Source organism: Pollachius pollachius, assembly GCF_949987615.1.
Source record: "Pollachius pollachius genome assembly, chromosome: 10".
NCBI classification, from domain to species: domain Eukaryota; kingdom Metazoa; phylum Chordata; class Actinopteri; order Gadiformes; family Gadidae; genus Pollachius; species Pollachius pollachius.
The window spans coordinates 8,600,810-8,625,429 of record NC_136943.1 but is presented as its reverse complement, the minus strand read 5'-3'; the positions used below and the strand labels follow the sequence as shown (position 1 = coordinate 8,625,429).

The 24,620-nt window shown below is 46.8% G+C and overlaps 1 protein-coding gene across 2 annotated transcripts; it reads right to left on the bottom strand.

The window, feature by feature from the left end:
* Window positions 1–536: 536 nt before the first annotated feature.
* On the bottom strand, window positions 537–21,841 carry nr3c1 (nuclear receptor subfamily 3, group C, member 1 (glucocorticoid receptor)). 2 transcript variants are annotated; one of them, XM_079744630.1, is made up of 9 exons: window positions 21,606–21,841; window positions 19,839–21,079; window positions 8,619–8,788; window positions 8,107–8,223; window positions 7,327–7,608; window positions 6,804–6,948; window positions 6,072–6,202; window positions 5,299–5,456; window positions 537–4,814 (listed from the first exon to the last, which is right to left on the bottom strand). In XM_079744630.1, exons 2-9 carry the CDS (start codon window positions 21,068–21,070, stop codon window positions 4,662–4,664), a joined length of 2,388 nt encoding a protein of 795 aa, XP_079600756.1. In that variant the 5' UTR covers window positions 21,071–21,079; window positions 21,606–21,841; the 3' UTR covers window positions 537–4,661. The 2 variants fall into 2 exon arrangements, with proteins under 2 accessions (XP_079600756.1, XP_079600757.1); XM_079744631.1 differs by having other exon boundaries at window positions 19,839–21,000.
* Window positions 21,842–24,620: the final 2,779 nt, after the last annotated feature.

Here is a 24,620-nt window from a genome sequence, read left to right as displayed (position 1 = left end):
GATATGCTGAAGCTATAATAGTTTGAAACCTCGATCCGGGTGGTTGTCGTAGAGCAGTTGAGAGAATAGGGTGCAAGGCACGGGTCACATGGAGGGTGCCAGGAGGGAAGGGGCCCGACATGCTGAGCCCACATAGCCCAATGAGCACAGGTGCTAACCAGTGACTGTGACTCGTCCGCTGGCAAGTGCAGGCTACAGCGCACTGTGCAGCAACAAGGTAGCCACTTACAATTTGTAACCATCTAATCTTGTCGACCTGCATGCCTACGGTGATACATGCAGACTGATGGCAAGGAAATCTATTTTAAAATGTTTCAAGCACAGCATTTGAGGGAGGATGTTATGTGAACAAGGCAAGATGCTATTTGTTGGGATATTTGTACTAGGCCGACCGCAAACTGCTGGCTTCTGTCCGCTTACATTACATGATGGGACTTGCTTTAGATGGACATTAGATTAAAGGAGTTGGATACTCTTGGTATATTTTTTGGGGATGCCCTGAAGAAATTCACAAAACAAGCATCACCATGAAAAAAGCGCATTTATTGGTGAAGAGCAATTGGCTGCCGTGATAACCATTTTTATTGTTCAGAATTGAATTAGTCGAATAAATGCATCGGTGTACAATTTGTTTTAAAGTACCACGGAGACATAGGCCTACATTTCAACATTTAATAAATGGAGGAAAGGATCAACAAGATTCACACTACATGGAGAAATGATACAGATGAGTTAGAAAAAGGAGTATTTTGAGACAAATACATTTACATAATTGAATATATGTACATAAATGAAATTGTAAGCAAAACAAAGTTTTAAAGAAAGTATATCTCAGTGAAATATGCTCTGCCCTTGATATCTTTTTTTTTTTTTTTAAAAGGTAATGTCTGCATATGTTTTATACAAAATAGATTTTCAAAACAATATTTGGGTAGTGCAAACTTTTAGATTCAAGCTGGTCGATTACTTTCACAAACAGTTTTGCGTGAAAAGACTAAAACCTATTCTATTCACAGTATTTCACAACTTGACCAAAGCCATCCGAGATAGAATACAAAACGTGTTAAAAAACAAAGAACTGTACAATTCTATCCAAAGAATCACGTGGATATATGTTGAATTTGTCTGTATATCTTGCTTTGGTCATCTTGTCGTCTAACATAATAGGCTTTATTTGTGCGGTGAAAAGTAACTGTTTACTGACACATGATGGTATTTCCTGAAAAGCTCAGGCCTGAAGAGAGAGAGAGAAGACAAATGCAGGTCCCCTCTTGTGTGTATAGCTTATATTGGAAAAAACAACAACAAAGAATAACAACAAAAGGAAGCAATTTCATGTCTCATGTAGAAATGCACTCTGTAAGTGTAATTTGTATTGCATATTTAGTTGTCAATCTCAAAAATGTAGTATGCCCCAAGAGGCAGGATACATTCTTGAGCCAGTATGAGGCAAGTATGCGGTTTTTCTCTTTTTTTTTTTTTTCCTTTATACAGGTTTAAAAAACAGCAGCAGATTTGTACACACACTGGATGTGAAAGTAACCCATGAGTGCACCCTTATGCAGATTGTGAATAATGTCGGTTTTTCTTTTGTTTTTTTTGCCCCAAGAACTATACTATAAAAAAACTTGGGATACAAAATGAATCGGAGGTGTGAAAACAGATGATGATGGGGTAGGGAGGGGAAGGGGGGATAAACTGTTAAGGAGTACATGGCACAGCCGTTCATACCTCCAACCTTAGCAGACACGTCGAAACAGCTTTCTGGGGTTCTGTGGTGTTATTCCTCAAAGTGGCCCTGATAAAAACACAGTACAACGCCACAGATTCTAACTCCACGTTTGTTAGGTTTCTTTTGGTTTATACAGTCTGCTAGTGGACGTTAAGCATGTTTAATCAATGCATCTGCAAATTGTATCAAATGACAACCTGAGCATGGGAGCGTTACAAAAATCACTCAATTACATATATATATCATTTTTTTGGCATTGTAAATAAACTGGTGGCGTCAGTTATAATACATGTAAACGAATGCAAAACTGATTACATGTATCATGGATTACTCTGTACACTAAGTGACAAAATGCAAACTAAATGGGCCAAATATTCTTGAAATTAACGGCACCTCCATTCTCAATCCACTGTCAATCATTCTCTTGAGCCTTCACATTCATTTTGATACATTTTTTCCTTAAACATAAAACCATACTGACAGGGATAAGGTTCACCTTAAAACAAGAAGACAACCCAAGGAGTGCTACCATGATTAAAATATGAATGTTATTTTTCTATCAATTTTCTTTCCTAAACACAAAGGTTATTTTAAGTACTTTGCATTCAAAAAAAATTACCCAGTGATTAGTTCACAATTATTTCCTATGTATTCCATTTGAATGGTCCAACATAGAAAGGTTGAGTAATTTAGGTGTCTTCAATTCTTGCGTTAGACAATATTAGATATCTTAACATTTGGACACCACATTTTCATTGCTATAAATGGTGATCTGTTTTCCAAACTAACAGAAACAGACCAAAACAAACAAGAAACAGACCAAAGCAAATGAAAAACAGACCAAAGCAAATGAGGCTTTGGCACTCACCATTCCAAGACCATTGAAGTCCTATTCTGCTTGACCTCCACAATCAACAACAACTACAGTATTCTTTAGGGAACGGTAGTAGCCACGATATAGGAGTTAAGTGCTTGACTCATATGTATAGATATGTATATATATTTATAGATCTAGAGATATCTCTATAGATATAAGGATATCTATATAGATTATATCTATAAATATCTATCTATATATCTATATATATATATAGAGAGAGAGATATCTATAAAGGGATATATCAAAATATATCTTTATCAATATATATATATATATATATATACACACACCTATATAAAAACACGTGGAAATGTACTAGGCACGTGCAAACCACAACAGCAATGATGTTGAGGAAAACGTGCCTAAGAGGGTGCAGCAAAGACTAAAAAGGGCATTAAAAAAAAGGTTGAGGTTTCTCATAGATGTGTGAGGTTTGACCGGAGAGTCAGCCAGCGCCTGCACCCAAAGCTCTGTATCGGCATGTTGTCATCAAAATGACAGTCATTGAGCATAATCGATCAACACTTTACAGGAAGCAAGTTAATTTGCAGCATTTGCATTGTGAAAACATGCCCACACAGAGGATCAAGGACAGCCAATGGCAGAACTGGAACTGCATGTTCTGTTTACCATGTTGTACACAGACCCGAGTATATATCCTATTGTTTCTATCCTATAAAGGCTTCCTTAATGTTAGATTTATGGAAAATATATAAGCTCTGAAAGAGATTTGACCCGTTAAAGTATGACTGAATAGACTCCCAAAAACTAAATATACATTATGCCCCTTCTCCTCTGATTGGCTAACGCAAAATCCTGTGTCATTCCCTCAATGGACTCCCGGGACGATAAGGGGAGGAGCAAAAGTTACGACTAGACAACGCTTCAGTTCCGATCTCAAAAACATTTGTTTGAGGTATAAGTGCTGCTGAAAGCTTCCTAAAGTGACGTAAGAAAATCTACTACCTAGACTATCCTCAAAGGACTGTGGTTCATGTTTGAGACCAGATGGGAGACTGGGCCGCCCGTCCCAATTGGAAGACCCAGAGAATCGAGGGGGAAATCCAAACGTGCAATAAGAGAAAAGCTGTAGTACACGGTTCTACAGGAAAAAGGGCAACGAATCTGATGTTTAAGCTTTGCTTTCTTTAAAAGGCACATGTTTCTTTTTTCCTTTTCCCTTTTACATACAACATGTTTGAATGGTCAAGGTTAGCGTGGGGTTGGGGGAAACTCATACTCATGAGGGTGCGCAGGATAAATGCTGTGTGTTGAAATGATGAGGGTTTGGACAAAGGAGAACAGGTGGATGGGAACACGGAAAACTATTTCCGCCCTGACAGTCCCAGAGAAGCCCAAGGTCCTAAATGCCTGTTGAATAGCGGGATATTGTGAATATCTTTATACTGCAACCCCATCCCACTGGGAACGATATAAACTGCGATACGTTTTTTGGAAAATGTACAAAATACTTTTTTTATAACCTTTCCTGCAGGTCAATACTGTTTTCAAACCACTGCAGATATACGGGGTGTGTTTGCGTGCGTGTGTGTGTGAGGGAAAACCTGAGACAGCACGGATGGTTAGCCTATTTCACTCAGTGATTATCTAAAAAAACTAATTCTATATGTTACACACTAAACACCTTCTACTGCTCCACAATAACAACAACATCTCCATGCTTCCTCTCCTTCCGGCCCTCACGATGTCGGCCTTTGCAACCCAAAAATGTTCACCTTTCTGCGAAACCTTTCTTTTCATTCACCGCATCAAAAGCCCTTCTCCAGCAGCATACCTGCTTCTTCAAGAAAGACACCATCTCACACTCACTCACTCAGTCCCTCCCTCTCCGTCCTCCAGTTCTCTCGGCGCGTTCCTGTCCCACCACCTCCATCCTTGCACCTTCAGCTCGTCCTCCTACCGGTGGCGAGGCCCGTGAGGCGATGGGCGGATTTTAAGGCATTGTTTGTAGTTCCTGCTGCTGCTGCGGCGGCTGCTAGTGATGCTGTGGTCGTGGTGGTCGTTGCTTTGCCGCCGGGAGGGGCCCAGTCATCTCTGGTGGAAGAGGAGCGGCTTCATGCTGCCCGCCTTGAATTTGGGCAGCTGGTTGCTGATGATCTCCGCCAGCATCTCGGGGAACTCCACGCTCAGCGACTTGTTGACAAACGTGTAGAAGCAGAAGTTGAGCAGCCCTCCGACCATCTGCAACACAGCGTGGGAGAAGGCAGAGAGCCGTTGGTCAGCCCGGTTCGCGTGCGCACGTGGGACCGCTCTCCGGTTACAGTGTGGAAAGAACAAGGACGAACGCTACACAAAACAAACGTCTCCTCAGCCCTTGTTCTGATTCATTCAGCTACTCTGCAATCTGTTGTTTTTTTAGAAGCTAGGTTGTGCAGTACTGGGCTTTTTGTTTGTTTAAAGGTCTATTTATAGTCTACAGTCTATTTTGGATTCGGTGCTTAGCTGCCAATTTTTGATGATGTAAACGTTAAGCACTGAAGAAGAAACATGGGTATAAACGGGAATGGAACTCCTCCCCAGGTGAAGAGTAAGAACCACATTCATCCACTGTTGTAGAAGTGATTGACGCGGAAACCATGCCTGAGGTCACAGCAGTGTATAAAGAAACAATACATCAACGCCCAGGACCCTCCGCTCAACAGACGACCTCGTGCTCCCTCCGTACCTCGTGCATGGAGTCCAGGAGCTTGGTGAGCTGGTAGAAGCGCTGCCAGTTCTGGCTGGAGTTTTCCTCCCGCTTCACGATGGCCTTGCCCAGCTCCTTGATGTAGGACATGCGGATCTCATCAAAGACAGACTGGCTCTTCAGGCCATCCTTTGGCACTGCAGATGGGGAGGGGAAGAGGAGGGGGATGAATGGGTCTGCTTTTTATTTCCTTTTGCGTCTACGTGACGTCAGAGCATGTGCTGCTCACTCGAGAGTCTGGCATCAAATGGTTGCCTGCCCCGGTTAAGAAAACAAATAACTTAAAACGATTATTTAATTGGATCAATTTGTTTGGTATATGCAACAGATTGTTTTTTGGTGGCATGGGCCATTAAAGGTAGACAATGCACCCTGAAGTGTGCCACGGTCATGGCCAGATTTATATAGTTTGTGGTTTTCTCCGCAATATTTGATCCGATGGTTTAATGTTTTGCATGAGTTGGTCAGTGATTCGTCCAATAGAAATAATATGCAGATGACAAGCCGTTCTTTACCAAAGGAGATAATCTCATACAAGGGATGAGCAGACGATAGGCGATGCCACATATTCTGCAACATCAGTTGGGTTCAGTCTAGTTTACATACTAGTCAAAGTATATATTAATGAGTGAGGGAACAGGTCCATGTGGGACCCTTTGGATTGAAGTGGATATTTAGAACAGCCGGGAGGACGATCCAGAGAGGATAGGTCAGATAAGGAGAGGCGATTGAAAAGACAAAAGCCAGTGTACCTGTGCTGAGCAGCAGGAGCACCTTCATGCACAGGTACTCGTCGTGGGACACCTGCAGCCGGACAAACTCGCTGGAGATCTTCAGCATCTGCTCACACTGGTCGGCCATGTAGGGCAGCTTCATCCTGGCCCTGACGGAGTTGCAGCACAACAGGGGAATTAGTGTTCAAGGCTACGCTTCTTTTATTGGTGTAACTCGGCGTGTAAGGAGAGATCATTCCTTTGGGTGAGACACAGCTGTATCATTGTTTTATTTAGCCATCACTGGGTTTCTAGGTTACTAAACGACATGCAGTTACTTCATTTTGGATCTTGGATGGACCTTGCCATATAAAAACTACCACGAAACCAACAGAGGCTGTGAGCCCGAGGATATATGGTTGTTTAGATATTTGTAATCGAGCCATGTCCATAAAAGAGCTACAACACCAGACTTGCATTCTTTCTGGAGCGAACAAACTGTCGTTTGCTACATGGTAAAAAGAAACAGTCACATCACAAGACACCCTGGGGGCTGCTCTCAAGGAGGGCAGAAAGAATGTCAGATCTCAAGTACCGCACCAGGCCACAATGAATTCCAACGACAATGTGCAGTCAGTGCATTGAAGGCCAAAAAACCCCTAGAAAAACGTCACATTTTTTGGTTCGTACTCTGTTATTAAAAACAAGTGAGGCTGCGCTGTGAGAAAGTGCTGGCGAGCCCAGCAGTGCTCTGAGACCGGCTTTACGTACTCGTTGATGACGAGGTCGGGCGCGAAGCAGAGCATGTTCCCGCTGCACTGCTGGTAGGACCTCCATCCCAGGCCGAAGGACATGAGGAAGAGCCACGAACACTGCAGCAAAGTCATCTGGTCGTCCAGGTGCAGGTTCCTAAAGCCTGCGGGGGGGGGGGGAAGGGACGGGTGATTAATCTCTGCTGCTGTGATGATAGTGTCGCAACAAACAGTCTATTCACCGGTTAAAAACGTGACCGTCGAGCCATCGCTCAAGCCACTATCAAGTCAAAAGATCAAACCATGTGCCGGTTATCTTTAGCCGCAGCCGTGCACTATGCAGTGGTCCAGTGACCCCTGCCAAATGAACCGAAGGTTACTACAGTCCATTGAAACACCTGACACCATGTTGAGCTAGCACAGGGTTAGCACATGAGCCAGCAACCAGACCCCAGCAAACAAGAGCCCGGTGATGAGGCGAAACCACCAACGCCCCCCCCCCCCCCCCCCCCCCCCCCTGTTCGGCCCCCAGGTCATCCTACCTGGCAGGGCCTTGGCCCACTTGACGGCCGAGACCACCTGCCGGCCCCCCAGCCGGTTGAGGGTGGTCATGAGTCGGGTGGAGGTGTCGGGCAGAGTGCTGTCGTAGCCGGCGTAGATGGTGTCGGGCTCGATGGCCTTGAGCAGCGACAGCATGGTGGGGATGAGCTGGGGCATGGACTTGGGCACCAGGGAGCGCGACTCGGCGGGCAGCGGGGGGGCTTGCTCGGCCGGGTTGGCCTGCTGGAGCCCCTTCATACGGTTCAGCTTCTTGGTCTTCCTCGCTGCAATGGAGGAGGAAAGGGGGGTGTGTGGGGGGGATAGGAGGGGTAGACAGTGTGCGGTGAGGAGGTTGTGGTGCTTTTTAAGCCGGGAACAAAGCACAAAACACACACACCCGAGGAATCGTGTTCCGCTGGGAAAAAAAAAACAACCCCTAGAGGCGATATCTTCCATATGTCTTGGGCTTTGTAGCCATTACATGGTAAGTTGCACAACCTCTGTCAGACGGGCGGTTGGTTGGGTCCCCTGTGAAAGAGGTTCCGCCCTTGGAAGTCTAAAGATTAACGACTACGACGATGATCAACCGATACAAATCAGAGTAGTCAACTATCAAAACAATCCAGCACAATAAAGATTAATCATTAAAACATTAGATTTGTTTTTCTGATAGGGTATTCATTCAATATAAGTGATTGAAATAGGGCGTGACTTGGTGAGATGAATCTGCTATAATAATCATCAGTCCTAGTAGGGCGGTGCGTTGGCGGTGAACTCCTTACCTTCCAGGTTCATGCCGGCCATCAGACACTTGCGGAAGCGGCAGGCCGGGCAGTTCTTCCGTCGGATCTTATCGATGATGCAGTCGTTCCTCCCGGCGCACAGATAGTTGTGTTGCCCTGCGGGGTGGGGGGGGACACACACGGCAGGAGGATTAGTTTGACCACGAGCCTCTTTATTGTCGTATTTTGGATGAAGCTCGCGGCATCAGGGACTTTTACAGTCGATGCCGTTCTGTCATCCCTCGTCGAGGATGAAAGACCCCCCTGTCCTCTCCGGAATGCAGAGCCGAACATATGATCTCACGCCTTGCAGCTCAACTCACTTTGCGACCATCAATACATGCACGCACGCACGCACACACACTAGATGTGTGAAGCTGCTACCAACGAGGCAGGCTAAGGGCGGCTAAAAAACGATGCGGTGTTCATTCAAAGTTCAAAATTGTGCGATCATAAACAAAACGCTCAAATGAATGCACAGCAAAAACAAAAACAAAATACAAATGAGTCACCTTCGACAGCTCGCTTGAAGAACACCTTGCAGCTGCCGCAGGTGAGCACGCCGTAGTGGCAGCCTGACGCCTCGTCCGAGCACACCAGGCAGATCTTGTGGGTGCCCCCGCTGGCCTTGCCCCCCTGGGTGGAGGGTGAGGGGGCGACCCCATCCTGTCTGGAAGTCGAACTGTGGGCAGAGGGAGAGGGTCATGAGGCACGGCAGAAGAAAGGCAGGAGAAACGTCAATAGTGGGTACGCCGTCTGCTGCATTCTCAAGACGCGTTCTGATAAAGCCCAGCGAGTGGGTGCACTGAACCTCATTCGCGCGTGCCGTTATCTTTATGTATTTTCATGCAAATATAAACGGATATAAAATGAGGTCATCAACACGTTTTTTTCTCCCCGGATACCCGCTTGTCTCCCGACTTCAAAAACTTCCCAACAGCGAAAAGACGAGGCAGCTGTATAAATAACAGATCATCACAGCAGGCGGCTTATCACATTCTTAGTTCAAAGAGACGCATCTCGTGCTCCGTCAATTCCCTATTCTCTTTATTCACCTAAAGACACAAATCCGAACGCCCCGTGCCCTCTACACAACCAGACAGGTTTTTAATCATAGAGCCCAGCAGAGAATCCATCAGGCTGCGATGTGCACACACCCAGCCTCGCCACTAGAGGGCGTGTGGCCCTGCAGCAATGCCCAGCTGCGAGGTCCCCGCCCCCCGTCTCCAGCCCCAACGGCCACGGCGGCAACAACAACACACCCCCACACAGGGGAGGATGTCGTGTCCGACTGAAGAGACGTGCGCATCTGCCCGGCCATGTGTCTGTCCGTGTCTCCGTCCGGCTGCCACTGCGCCGAGGGTGGGAAACAAAGGCCCATCTCTTTTTAGAAGGGGAGCCTTTGTCATCCTCCCCCCCCCTGATGGTCACGCTATGACGGCCCACCGGGTCGGGGGGGCTCGGCGCTCCAGTTACATAAGAGTGAGCGTGAGCGGTGGGCGGCGGCGGCCTGCCTCACCTGCTCCGCGTGGGCGTGGAAGGGCCGACCGGACCCGAGAGCAAAACATAGAAGTGAGGCCGCTTCACATGCACTGGGATTAAAAAGCCATCATTTATGGGCCACTCAGCGACCAGGAGACTGAAGTGCCAAAGGCATTCGTTTGCCAGTTGGAAAGGAGTTGCACAACCCCCCCCCCCCCCCCCCCCCCCCCGCCTTGAAGAGTAGCCTCCCTGTGGTCAATATCGCATGTGTTCCGACGGGTAATGAACTTTCTATATCCTGCTGCTTCCTCTCCCTTCGCCCATGCCTGGTGCACTTAAGAACATCGAGCCCTTCCAGGGGCTCCACGGCCACTTGTGTGTGTGTGTGTGTGTGTGTGTGTGTGTGTGTGTGTGTGTGTGTGTGTGTGTGTGTGTGTGTACCGGTAAACATCGCCATGAAGAACCTACGCGTCTGTGTGAAGGACAGCAGAAATGATTCTGATGGGGCCTCTGGTCTGCGCCACACCACACTTGCGTGAGACTATTGTCAACCAAGAGCTTTCAGGATGTCATGTTGTGCAGATGGCTTATTTTTTGACAAAAAAAAAAAGAAAATACAACTTCCTTGAGGAAGTCATTGCAGCTCTACAGCGACCTGCACAACAACATGCACGATGACTAATGGCACGCAACTTATTAAGTTGCTCGTTATCTAGTCAATCAAGCATTGAAAGAATGCAATTCACAGCATAAGTGGTGCTAAACTAATATGGTAATGTAAAGGGTTGGAAATCTCTTGGCACCTCACGATTCGATTCCGATTATGAGGTCAACGATTTGATTCTAAAGCAATTATCGATGCAACAATTTTATTTATGTACATTTCCATGCGTGATTTTCAAAAATATATATATATACATCTGAGTTTTCAACTCAGAGTTTGCTAATCACTTCCTACTTTTGTGATGATCATTAAAGACATCAACAGATGAATTAACTTATCTAATATTTTATTAGAGAGAAAGCTTTTGTCACAAATATGACTTTCTATGAACAATGCAATAATCAATGCAGCTTGCATTACAACACAATATGGAAGTATGTAAAAAATAAGTTTCAGGTTTTATTTTCTTTCTAATCTTTCTTTTCTATGTCATTAAAGAAAAAAATGCTCTTGAATTAGAAGGAGTTCTTGCGTCTGGCTGTGAGTTTGCGTGCATGCTATGCGTAGGCTGAATCGCAATCGTGTAAAGACAAATCAGATTGGCCAATACACACTGAAGATAAAATTACTAAAATTATCCCTCTCTGGAGAACAGAATGTTGCAGCACGCGAATAAAAAAAAAATATATATATATATATATCTATATATTTTTTTTTTTTAATTCAGATTATTAATTTATCTGCATTGAGACAAAATTGTTCTAGAGAGAATCGCGATTCATTGAAGAATCAATTATTTTTCCCATCCCTAGTAATGTATATCACGCACATCCTATTATTATTATTATTATTATTATTATTATTATTATTATTATTATTATTATTATTATTATTATTATTATTATTATTATGACATTTCTTATAACCATGAGTCAGGAGCATCTCTCCAGCCACTCGTCTCTCCTTTGCTCCTCAATACTGGCTGGGATGGCTGGAGGGGTGTTGGCCGAGGCCAGCTGGTAATGGGCGAATGACAGGAAGCAAGCCTGAACCATTCAAGCTTACTGGCAGCTCAGGATCTCGGAGTGGAAGGAGGAAAGGGAAGAGGGAACGTATCCAAAAGGAATCCAAAGCCAACATGAGGAGCCCATGCAAACTGCACAAAGACAAGCGTTCAACCAGTCTGCATGTAGGCCTGAATCTATGCATCCCATATCAGCCCACATAGTCCAACCGTGTACAATACCCAACAGAGATTCACAATGAAGACGGATTCCAGCTTCCCACGTCACGTTCTGCCTTTAATGAAGTGTTGAAGAAGTGTTAAAAGGTAAAAAAAAAAAAAAAAAAGATGAATGATTTAACCAGAAAATCGTCTCCTCTACGCGTGCTGCTGCTCTGTTGCTGTGTCATGTGATCTCCTTCCCCCGAGCAAAATCAATCAAGTACTCTTTTATCGTTCCATCCTAATTCTTTCCACCTTGTTTCTTCTTATGGGTGGAGAACTCAAGTCTTGACGGTGTATTATAGGAGGTATACGTGCAAGTGTGCCAATTAAGGATTGTGGGAAAGCGATCGCAGTGCCAGCATCTTCATCTTTCACTTCCCGACTTGACGTTGCACAAAAATGCGGCTCCCTTGTTGTTTTTCGTATCAACATCTGACGCTGTGAATGTGCACTAGCATAACACTAATGTCTGTTGTAGCCTAGTTTACTGAGCAAATCCATTGCTTTCAGGGCTGAGACAGCTGTGCCTGATGAGAAGCTAATGGTTTATAATCCTGCCGTTATAATAACGTCATGCGTTCTAAATGCAGCATTATATCCACTATTTATAACGTCCTGACCTGAACACAATCCCATGCTTGGCAACATCGTTGTACGTACGCTAAACAGGGCTTTGTTTTTTTTTCCCGGGTTACAATAACAACAAACCCCGTTCCGCTACCTGTGCCCTACAGCACACGTCAGTGTCAAGTGGGTTAGGCTAATCATTATTGATCTAGCTCCTGCAGCCATTTGCTCGGTGTGAACATACCGACATAGCAACGCAACAACCCCGAGGGCGTTGCACACGGATTACAGGCTTGGGTTGGTGGGCCGTGGGGACATGCGTGTGGGTTGAGCGGCTCGCTTGCATGATCACATGTTCTGACGTCAGCCGGTCACGTCAGGCACTCGACTGTGTGAGAAGAATGGCTTCTTCTTCTTCTGCTTCTTCACGGCTAGGCGGAACACAGAACAAACACGAGCAACGGGAGGGGGTCCTTCGCTGGTCCACTGGGATGAAGGCCTACAGGAGGCGTGTTCGTCGTACTAAGTCCGCTGGCCGGAATCCAATTAGTGACAGCAAACAGCTTCTTACGACCCTCCGAAGAATTAAGACACCCCTCTCTCTCTCTCTCTCTCTCGTAAACAAACGTAACCTACATTCTTTGTAATTTTGACTCTGTTTAAGGGGTGGTGTGTGAACAACAGTGAAGATTTCTGATATATATATATATATATATATATATATATATATATATATATATATATATATATATATATATATATATATATATAGAGAGAGAGAGAGAGAGAGAGAGAGAGAGAGAGGAGAGAGAGAGAGAGAGGAGAGAGAGAGAGAGAGAGAGAGAGAGAGAGAGAGAGAGAGAGAGAGAGAGAGAGAGAGAGAGAGAGAGAGAGAGAGAGAGAGAGAGAGAGAGAGATACATAGCAATAGTGTTAGAAAACAAAGTAACACAGAACACAGCCCTCTGTTGTAGCGGACAGCCGGACGGCAGTGGAGTGAGGAGAGCGGGTTTATTTTTCTCCCTTTGCAGGAACCATATGCCGAGCCGAGTGCTTGTTGTCCACAGGAAGCTGCTGCATTCCCACCAGAGTTTACTATCGTTCAGGGCAACGCCAGAGCAGCGCAATCGCCCCGTGCTCCGACTGAAACACAAGCCTGCCCTTCAACAAGTGAGAACTGGGAGAGTCCGAGGCTTTAATCTTGAGGGCGTCCGTCAATAGGCCACTTCTTCACGCTGGCTGTCGACCTGGCCGGCCCCCTGCTCGACAGATCATAAGCCCTCGTCAGCGATTCATGTGAGCCGTGCTTTGATGGCCGTCAGGGTTCTTCCGATAATCAATTAAAGCGAGCGAGCAACAGGACACCGCGTAAGAATGTCCAGGCAGCCAACGCAACTCACAGTGGGTTTGCCGCCATCAGTAGCATGCTGACACACATGAACGCACATGCAGCCGGAGTTAACCTTTGGCAGGTCAGGTGTGGCTTTGTCCTCGGTCTCGGAGAACAATAGCACCAGAAGGAGGCGCGTTGTTTAGAAAAAAATGGCGGGCTGGCCACGGGTTCATCGACTCCTTCAGGGCAGTAAACCATAGAAATGAGCATGTATAGTAATACGTGTCAAGTCAAAGTCAAAATATGTGCCGAACATACAGAGGAATTTAAATTGTTCTTATCTCTGACCCACGGTGCAATAAGAACAAAAGGGTAAAATGAGGCAAAATAAGTGTGCTGCCTACTACCTCCCTGCAGGCTTATGAGGCAGGGCAAGAAGGAATTGTTCCTTCGCCGTCTGCTTGTTCCGGTCAACGGAATGCCGTGGCACTGCTTTAGCAGCCTCCTATTCCCCTGCAGGCGAACGAGCCAGGGCAAGAAGGAAGTGCTCCTCCCCAGCAAACCCCCCCCCCCCCCCCCCCCCCCCCGGCCTGAGGTACAGCCACCAAAATAGAAATGGGGAACTGGCCTACTCACTTTGATTCATCGTCCGTGAGCTCAACAACAACAACAACAGGGCTGTGTGTGAGCGCGCATGCGTGTATGTATGTATGTACGCTATACACAGTCGCATGTTTGTGAGACGTATTTTCAATTCTGGTCATGCATCCATTTTTCTCTAACCCTCGTATGGGTTGAGGGTGAGAGCGGAGATGCATTACATCATACATCTCCCGTTTCATAATTTTGGGAGAAAAGCAGGGCAGAATATGCTAGAGACTATTTGCCCCCCCCCCCCCCCCCCTTTTCTTCCACAAACATGAAATGGGAGCAGGTTGTGGCAAGACCGATAAACGGTCTGAATACTCCAGCAGTATTCCTTCATCATTACCCAAACTGTTTTCTATACCACAGCGGTTGGGGCCGTTGGGTCATACAACGTGCCATTGTATGCACTAAGGCCCGGCCCCCCCCACCGTCATAACGCCTCCCCATTCATGCTCAACTGGCATGTTCGGTTAATTTATCGCCCTGGGCTCCCGTCTGCAGAGGCAGGCAGCGGTTCCAAGTTCGACTGCGCAGTCTGACATGAGGAGGTGGGGGAGCTTAACCTCTCCTTCTCAGCGTGGCAAGACAAAGATAACCCTCTGCCAATCACTCCCGTCTCCATTGTACCAAGGAGCTGTGTGTGTGTGTGTGTGTGTTGGTGTAGGTGCACGGTCACTGTGGAGGCTAGGATTACAGTCCAACTGCTGGCTGTACTGTGCTGTTGGTGGTTGCTCGATAAGCAGCCCATACCATATCGGGACGTGGGTGGACCCGATGTCTGGAAACATCCAATGTGCTGACTCGACAAGTCCACGGCATTAACACTGAGCAGAAGGAGTGGGGTGGAAGGTTGTGTTGAGAAAGTCAACAAGAAGCAGAAGAAAAGCAACAGCCTTAGCTCCAGCCTACCAACATGGCTACACAGAGTATTTCAGATCGGGGTATTTCCGGCAGTGAACCCTGCTGACTTCTTTACGATCAGCTGAGCCGAACTAGCGAAAGTGTGCGGTAATATGGAGGAAGTAAAGGGAATGTCAGGTATTTCATCTGGTGAGTTAGCGCTGCGCCAGCTGTGGGGAGCAGGGGGGGGGGGGTTGGGGAAGGGGGGAGAGAAAGTAGGTCAGCGGTGAAGCTCCGCGGTCCACCGGGCTATTGCTGACACACCCACGCCTTGGCCCAGGTGCGCGACCGGGCCCCAACCACACACGTCCCTGCACCGCATACTGCATGATACCATGAACGAGTGCCTGCCCCGCACACACGTGCACACACACACGTGCACACACACGCAGCCTGGTCGTGCAGTTGATTTACAGAGGCTCGCCTGCTGTCGCGCCCTTGGTGAGCAGGATGTGGAAACCGAAGAGACAGAGGGCTGTTGGGAGAGCGAAAGACAGAGAGAGAGACATAGACTGCTGTGAGGAGGGAGGGAGAGCGAGAGCCCAAGACAGGGGCAGCTAGGAGGGAGAGAGTGAGATGGACGGACAGCGACAGGGCTGTTGGAGAGACCGATCAAGACACAGTAGGGAGGGAGGGGGGAGGGGGCCATGGGCACTGCAAAAACAGAGGGCAGGGCGTGATAGATCGAGACCTTGACGGCGGAAACAAGTGAGCCTGTATGGAGCCCTCACTTTCTAAAATAACTCCGGGACAGACCACCGATGCCACTAAAAATAAGGAGGCCAAATTCCTTGCGTTGTGGGGACGATGCACGCTGTGAACCCGACTCATCCGGCCGGTCGGATTTGAACACGCCGGCCTGCTCTGGTGGACGGCAACGCAGTGGGATCCCGGTCCCACTGAGGGCCCTCTGTTGCTGTGACCGCTCTGGGCTCAAGGCTTTAACCTTACCATCTCTGGTCCAGAGGGCATCCACAGAGGTGCCCACTGTGTGTAAGCCCCCCGACACGTATCCTCTTTAAGTTGGCCCCCGTTCAGCCCGACTTCAACACCTCTAAGTATAGCATCACCCTACACAACCATTTCAACAGAGTGCATACCGTGCTGCTTACACAAACGTTTCAGCATGGATTTGGGCTTTCGAAACACCCTGGGATTGCGTCAACTTGAAAAGTTTCCCTTATGCTCATTGCCAATGCATAAACTTGCAACAATTTGCAAGGAATAAAAACATCAACATTGAAAAAAGTGCTAAATTCCATTTTTTGCTTTTTGTCATCTTTTATGGTTATTCATTCGTAATCAACACATACCCATTGTGATACAAATATACTAATGTTCTTGTGTAAATGAACCATGGCACAAAGGTTTGATCTAATGACCCGAATTACGAACTAAACACTTCAAAGACTTTCCGAGCAGCAGTGCTGAGGTGTGTGTGAGGGGCACAAATGTTGATGTGCGTGTGAACGCAGTGTACACAACAAAAAAAAAGCATGCGATCAAACGACTTTTTGCATTAATGTCAGACAGTTTGCAGACTGCAATTTGGAGCCATCCCACAGTCGGGGTTTCATCATACTGTTGCTGCTGCCCTCGACAATCAAAGAAGTAGGCTCTGTTCTATTATTAAGTCACTTCTTGGGTTACTTTTTCTTTTCACGCTTCCTACATTTAGTCCAATGCTTTTCATGAGCTCATGCAACCTGCAGTATCACCATGGGTTTTTATTCTTCCATATTTTTGCAGTCCCTTTATTCCCTTAATACTTCTACCATGACAATAAATACAATTTATGCAACAATTGAAAGAGGTGCAGAATGGGGCAGCTATGAGATGCACGAGTGCATATGGTAATAACACAGCCATCTGACATGTGAACATGCGTGCTAGGAATATTGGCACAACAAAAAGGTGACTGTGGACATTGCACAACGTTGATACCAAGACGATGCAAATCGCTATAGCACTGCCTTAGGCTGCACGGGTTCTATGTGTTCATTTTCGTTGCAATGTAAACATGCTCAACACCCGGGCTGTAAAGGCAGGGGACACGCCCCTCTTTACCCACCCTTTGAATAATACAGAAAAGAGGAGAGTTCATTTAAAAAAAATATACTGGATCCCCAAGCCATGCCCGATCACAGCCCAGGCTCCAAGAAAACAAGGTATACCATTGACAAGGCCCAAGGCTGGCCCTGCCTCTCCTTGTTTTGTCAGAACCGGTTGGCGCTGGCACGACCGCTGAGTCACAAGGTAAAAACTAGTTGTTGGTGTGGAGATCTGGCAAGGAGACAGGCACGCGAGTCGGTCTCATGCCAGCGCTTCTGATGTGAGGTAGACTGTTTCCAGCCCGGAGGCCGCTGCTGCTGCTACGGGCGGCGCCCAGACATGCAAGCTCGACACCTCCTGATTTGCATCGTCATGACTTACGTTGTGATTGACAGATCACAGAGATCTGACATGCGATTCACCAATAGGGCTGGGCCGGGCTCTTAGTTAGGATATATTTTTACTGAAATTACCCTTTGATTTTGGAGAAGGATGCGGGATTTAACGACGTGGGCTAAAGTCACGCCGAGGCCCTGTTCTTACAGACGTTGGGATCTATGCTAATGCAGTAAGCAGCCTCGTTTCATGAGAAGGTTCAAACAAAGTCGGCAACCAAATGCAGACCTAGGGACTGAACTGGTGAGGTCTCTAATCCGCTAAGACCTGACGCACACAAAACAGAACCTGACCCCGGATCTCAGAAGCGACGCTCATAAGTCATTCGAAGCCAAGGTCACACCTCGGACCGAAAACTTAATCTCAAAGTCAAACATACACGACCACAGTCATTGCAAATGACAGCCACATGTGGAATGACGACGTGGGCTGTGGTGTGTCTCGTTCCATCTGTTCCTGGTCAATGACTCTTGGCTCCGCTGTCATGCACTCAGAAGGTGATGACGGGAAACAACTTGTCTGAAAGTAGGTAGGCCCACTCAAAAGAAGCGATACTCAGGAGCCATAACGTTTTCCAATCCCACATGTATGCATGTACGGACTGATATGCGTGCCCTTCACACGCATTCAGACACACACACAGTCAAACCAACGCACGCAAGAGCCGACAAAAAACAACGCCCTGGCATGCGAGAGAGGGTTCGTGCAAGTGAGGGCTTTGAGTTTTGGCACAGCAAAAAACAACAACACCTCAACCGTTTTGTCGGAGAAACACAGAGAGAGGGGCGTGAATGTGCGTTTAACGTCCAGAACCTCGAGGAAAACAATGGGAGGCTCCTCCCCAGACTTCTCTCTGCCTCACGCCACGGCTGGCTTCAGCATTCTTACTGCGCCAGCCGCCAGCGCTAGGCCGGGCCCCAAAGCCCCCTTTACGACTGAGCCCGTAAAAGAAAGAAACCGTGGAATACGCTCGGAAAAAAAAAAAAGGGGCCTATACAAATAGCTACATTGTGCGTTGAACGAGCACATTGACGTAAAGGAAAACTTTACATAGAAACTAAAGAAACCGTGTGCCCACCCTGGACTAAGTGGGGTCAAAACCCTAGACCTAGGAGGGTAAAGGAGAAGCACAGAGCCCGTCCGAGCCACTATATTACCGTCTCGCCCCATATACTGATGAAACGGCTGCCATCAACAATATCACCACACATTTCAGTCGTGCAACCAACCACGTTTTCTCCTTCTGAATGAATTAGCTCAAAAAGGTTTCTGAAAGACAGGGGTTGCTTGGAGGCCGGATCAGACAAGAGCACCGTGTGTACATTTCTGGCCTACTGCAATTAGTAAGATAGAAGGGACATGGCTTCAAGAGCACACCCACTCAGCCATACAATATCAGCATCCTGTGAAACAGAGGCATTATAAAACCAAACAACAATTCAATATTACACTATTAGAACTGCTGGAGCAACGACTCTGCAACATTTGAACACATCCAGGGTATACACGTTTCAGAATTAACCTAAATCTTCCAGACGGATGTGCTGATCAAGCAACCAGTCCAAGCCCGTTCTTGTTGTGGGTAATGCCACGCATGTGGACATGATTTGCATTGACAGTATCCAGGAAAATACTTGGATCCCATAAGAGCTCTTCACACAAAGGAATTCCCTAGTGCCTACATTAGTTCCTCCTCTCAAATGCCAAATGCCTTACGCTATCGCCAAGTCATGTACTGTATACAGCAAAAAAAAACACTCTGGAGCCAACAACTGTTAAATCTAGGGTAGGAGCCACCGTACCGTGGTCAGTACAATTCATACACTCAAACACACACTAGTATATTGTGCTAGTGGATGTATCCATTTAAACATGCATGCATAAAATAAAGGATTATCCTTTCATTAATATTGTTATTCTTAAGATTGCTGTAAGATTGTTTATATTCATGCAGCGGGAACATTTGACACGGTGCATAGGGTAATACCCACACAGCATTGCATTGCAATCTGACAGTTGAAAGAGCTTATATTTAGATATTCCTTTCAACAAAAGATGATGTGTCAGCAAGTTAATAAGTGCTGGCATGCATAACGCTGCATTAAGGCTATAGAGGAATAGTGGTAGGTGCCACCTTCCGTGGTGCTAAGAAAAAAAAGTTGAAACGTCAAACTTCAGCTCTCCAAGTAGGGGATCCCAAGTAAGAAAGTGGAAACGTTTTGACAGGCGTGACAGTACCCCCCACAGTGTGTGTGTGTGTGTGTGTGTGTGTGTGTGTGTGTATATATATATATATACACACACACACACATACATATACATACACACACATATACACATCTAGAAGTATTATTCAAATTCCCTCCATTGTGTGTGTTGGTGTGTGTGTGTGAGCCATGATGTCTCTGATGGGTGGGCTCGGATAGACCCCACACAATGTGCTGAGTGGATGCGAATCCTCACCTGGCGACGGCCGAGGAGAAGGAAGGAGAGGTAGGGAAGTTGTCCGTGGAGCCCGCAGACTGCACCCGGCTCCAGGGCTCTCTGACGCCGGTCAGCGGGGGGTAGAGGCTGAAGACGGAGGGTTTCTGATCCTTTTGCTGCTGTCCTCCAGCGGGACTGGTGGTGGAGGTGGGTGTGCCGCTGGGGTTAACCCCAAAGTGGTAGCTCTGGCCCCCTGAAGTGCTCACCCCACAAATGGAGATGGGGCTGGCGCAGGACATGTCGGACGAGGAGGACGACGCGCTGCTCATCGGGCAGAACCCGGGGCCGCAGGGCACCTTCTCCTGCTTGACCACGCCGGGAGTGCACAGCCGGATGAAAGCCGAGTCCGTCTCTTTCTTGATGGCCGCCAGAGGGGTGGTAGGAGTGAGGGAGGCCGGGGTGGCTGGGCTGCTGCTCGACGGATCCTCCCGAAGGGCCAGGCCGCTGCCGTTCAGCGTGGCGGAGCTGGGCTCGCCTCCGTTGGAGCTCAAAGTGAGCTTGGACTCCTTCTCTGAAGACATGTCCCCCAGCAGAGAATCGTCCCCGAGGGTGGAGAGGAAGGCGTCGTCGCCGACATAATAATCTGAGGGGGACCCGGCGAGCTCAAAGTCTGGGAGAAGGTCCAAAGTGTTGTCATTGAACAGCTTTGTGTTCATTTCCTCATCTTTCCCAATGTGCCCAAACGAATCGTGATCCAAATCCATGGAATGGTGTTCTACCTTGTCCATGGAGAAGTCATCCGTTCTGAGGGGGAAAAGGTTAGGGTCTGATCCCCCGATAAGGGAATCCATGGAGGATGAGTGGGTAAGATCCGCTATGCTGGCCTCCAACCGGGAGAGGTTATCCCCAAATGTGTAGCGTCCAAGGGAAGTTGTGGTCTGTGGCTGGAGCTGGAACAACTGCTGCTGGGCCCTCTGGTCCTTGGACGCCCCTCTGGACTCTGAATCCTCCAGTATGAGGCCAAAAGAGGCAGTGCCAGAGGCAGAAGTGAGCTCCTCTGGAAGTGGACTATTGCTGAGGCTGTTGGGCACATCTCCAGGCTGCATCAAGGGGCTGGACGGTAGCACAACAGCAGTGGCAGATGTGATGGACATTGCACTGTGAGGAGCAACTTTTAATGGAGTTCCATCCACGGGGCTTTCTGTGTAGAAAAGTTTGCTTAAATGGTCATCTCTGTTATTTCGTATCTTTTTCACTCTGCCTTTATCCATCCCGTGATCCTTCAAACAGAGATTGACAGTGAGTTTGAAGCACTGTTTAACATTTGTAAATTAGTTCAAGAAGTTGTGTCAGTATTTCATCTGGTAGAGGGATAAAGGAATTGTGATCCTAGCAGTCAATGTGTGCAGCAGCTGGTTATCTGAACCCGATCTAAACGGGCAGTGAAGGTTGTCACGTATGTAAATCTCCGACTGCAGCCGAGCGCGCCATTGATCTGCAGCGTTGCTGCCATACTCGTTAGCCCAAGACCTACGTTAGCATCCGCCTCCCCTTACTCATAGCAGATCCGTTGAGGAGCAAAGTTCACACAGGCTTATCGTAGACCTCGACAAACGTGTTCGCACGGAGGAATATAAACAGACCCCATACTAATAAATGCAATATTTGCGTTGTGTCTATCAGCAGTAACGTCATTGCTACCACACTGCTATCTCCTTTAAGTAGCATTGCTAGAGATGACATGAACCTGAGGATCCACAATAACACACTGCAACACTTTAAATGAATACAATTTAAAACTCTTACCGTTCAATGTGTGTGTGTTGTTTTGGGGGTGTCTATATATCTCCTGACAACATTGTTTTGATGGCCAGTATCATTAACAACACGAAGCGGACACTACGGAGCTTGTTTTCTTCCTCATAGGCCTGCTCCTGCGTGTTTACAGGGAACACGGGCGACTCGAGTGCACTCTTACGGAGGTTTTTGTAGTTTCTAACCCCCGCTATGCGATGAATCTAGCATGCGTTGGTCAATCACAGCTAGCCATTATGAAAGTAGGCGCTAACCTTTGGGAAAAACATACAAAATGGAGATCTCAGCGAGTCAACCCCATGGCGGCTGTGTTTACAACACGCAGCGCCGCCTTTTGGTAGTATTGGGACACTGCACCTTTCGCTCAATGAAGATGACCTACTTTTGAAAACGATGGTTATAACTTATTTTGCGAACTAAAATAGATATCTCCATGGCACCATATGCTTCAAATTAAATATATTTCCCCAAACACTGCTTGCAATGTTATGCCTAATTGACATGGTTCAGGATCGTTCAAACCACATAATCCGAAAATAACACATTCATTAAATTCTCATTTCAAATAAGTATTCTACACATGCTTCAAGAATATCTGTTATATCTGTTAACTATTCACCAATATTTAAAGGTAAACAACCTCAGAGCAGTACGCCTCCTGTTTAGATGAGCTCAAAGCGGGCCCTCTAGCGGCTCAAACTTGAACAGCAGACAGATTCATAAACAACACAGACATCACTTTCTGTATACAATGTTTGCGCTTAACGTTTTTTATCCATTGTTAATCCTTTTTTTGCTAGAAGAAAAAAACTTCGGTATACATTTGAGACCCTGACCCCACTAGGCCACCTTAGGCCATTAAGCCAACACAAATATTAAATGAAACACTACACCCTTGGTCTCAAAGTTGCACGTTTCGTTTCATGTTATCCTAATGGAGCGCCAACCAAATGCCATTCAGTTGGACATTACATAACTCAGAGGTCTACTAAAGGTTATAAAACAGATAGAACGTCTGCCTTATTTAAGACCAATTGTCTTGCATTATTCATGCTGAAATTGAATGGAGTTCAATCACTTGGGAATACTTATATGAACAGGGAGTAGCGATGAATAGAGTTTGGGGAGGCTATACTGTTCATCCTATCCTTGGAACCAGACGAATCTTCAAGCTTATGTTTTATTTGCTCCGGCAGATTCGCAAATTGGTCTGTTGATGTCCGGTTAGTTCAAACAACATCAGAAGAAACAAATCACATAGAAAATACTTAATATGTAAATGGTTAATGGAACATTTATGAGTTTATGAAGAGCTTTAGGCGGCAAAATCCCACATCAGTGAAAAGGAAAAAGAGATGAGCCACACATACCCACACATACACACCCACACACCCAAACACACTCTCTCTCTTACTGTCCCTCTCCCTCCCACTCTCTCTCTCCCTCCCTCTCTATCTCCCCCCTCTCCCCTTCTCTCTCTCTTTCTCCCTCTTTCACTCCGTCTCTTCCTCCCACTCTCTCCCTCTGACTCTCCTCATCTCTCTCCCACTCTCTCTCTCTCTCCCTCCCTCTCTCTCTCTCTCTCTCTCTCTCTCTCTCTCTCTCTCTCTCTCTCTCTCTCTCTCTCTCTCTTTCTCTCTCTCTCTAAATCCCTGCTGTGTGAATCCCACTCAGTGCTGCTTAGCAACCCTTCTCCAGCTCTGCTCTGAATTAACAGTGTGAAGCGTGACCACTGCATCGCTAAAAAAAAAACAGGAGTCAAGGGTCCACTCCTAAAATGAGGACAAATGAAATATATAAATCAAACAATTAAGGAGAACAGAAAGGGTAACAGAACCAATGCTATATGCTCAAATGTGGCCTACAATCTGGTAGGCCTACGCACAATATAGTAAAATGAATTTCAGATGGCAACGTCATCTGGGACTGAAATATGCCAGACAAATGGTGTGATTAAATTACTCCCAACTATGTGAGCATGAAGTGCATGGGTGTTTTGCATTTCATTAGATTCAGTATCATTATTTACAGCCCATACCATAGATATCGGCATCTTATGAGATAACATTAAATCTCTATGATAATCTATATAATCGACACTGATTATCCCATAAAGCGGGCAGTGTTACCGTCTTCATAAGATGAAGTGGTCTGCACAGCTTGGCCGGCGGATTTCTTAATGACTGGAATAGCATTCATTCTGGGTTGCACCCTCTCTTGCATCCTCATCAACGTTTAAATATGTAATTTTTCTTTAAGATGATGTAAGACATTACTTCATGGGACGATTACCCCCCCCCCCCCCCCCCCCACACACACACACACACCACCACCCCTCCCCTCTTCAGCCCCCCCCACCATCCCTCGCTGAGTGTGGAGCCACCTCTCCTCCGTAGCGCACTGTGCCGACGCACTGTGAGCGCACACCAGGACTCAGATTCCCGCTCTCTTCAAACGCATCCTCACGAGGGGACGGCTGCGCGCTCTCTCTCTGCCTCCCGTTCTCCAACCACGATGCTCGTGTGCACCACGATGATCTCGGACTGAAATAATTTCAAGAAGAGCAGAAGTAGGGCAAAGTATTACCATTCCAAGAAAACCAAAATTGCATACAAGAAAAACAAACGAAGATCAAACAACAATAAAAACAACGTAAATATGTCGTATTTTTAAATCGTTGACCGTCTCCGGATTACTATTTCTCAATGAAGTCTGAGTAACAACACATTGAGGGGGTTGTGTCTGTACAATGCGTTCGGCGGCTGTCTGGATCAACGCGAGTCGGGGAGAACGCGCCCTCTGCGATCACACTTACGCGTGGAGTTAGAGGATATGGACACACCTTGGGATGTTACAGGAGAGACCGAAGGTGAGCAGAGAGCTGTGAACAAACGCTCCGCGGTCGTGCGCGTGTGTGTGCGTGTGTGAGTGAGTGCGCCTGCAGCATCATGCAGCTGGCCATCCTACCCTGAACTTCCTGATCATCTTAAAATCAAGCGTCGTCTA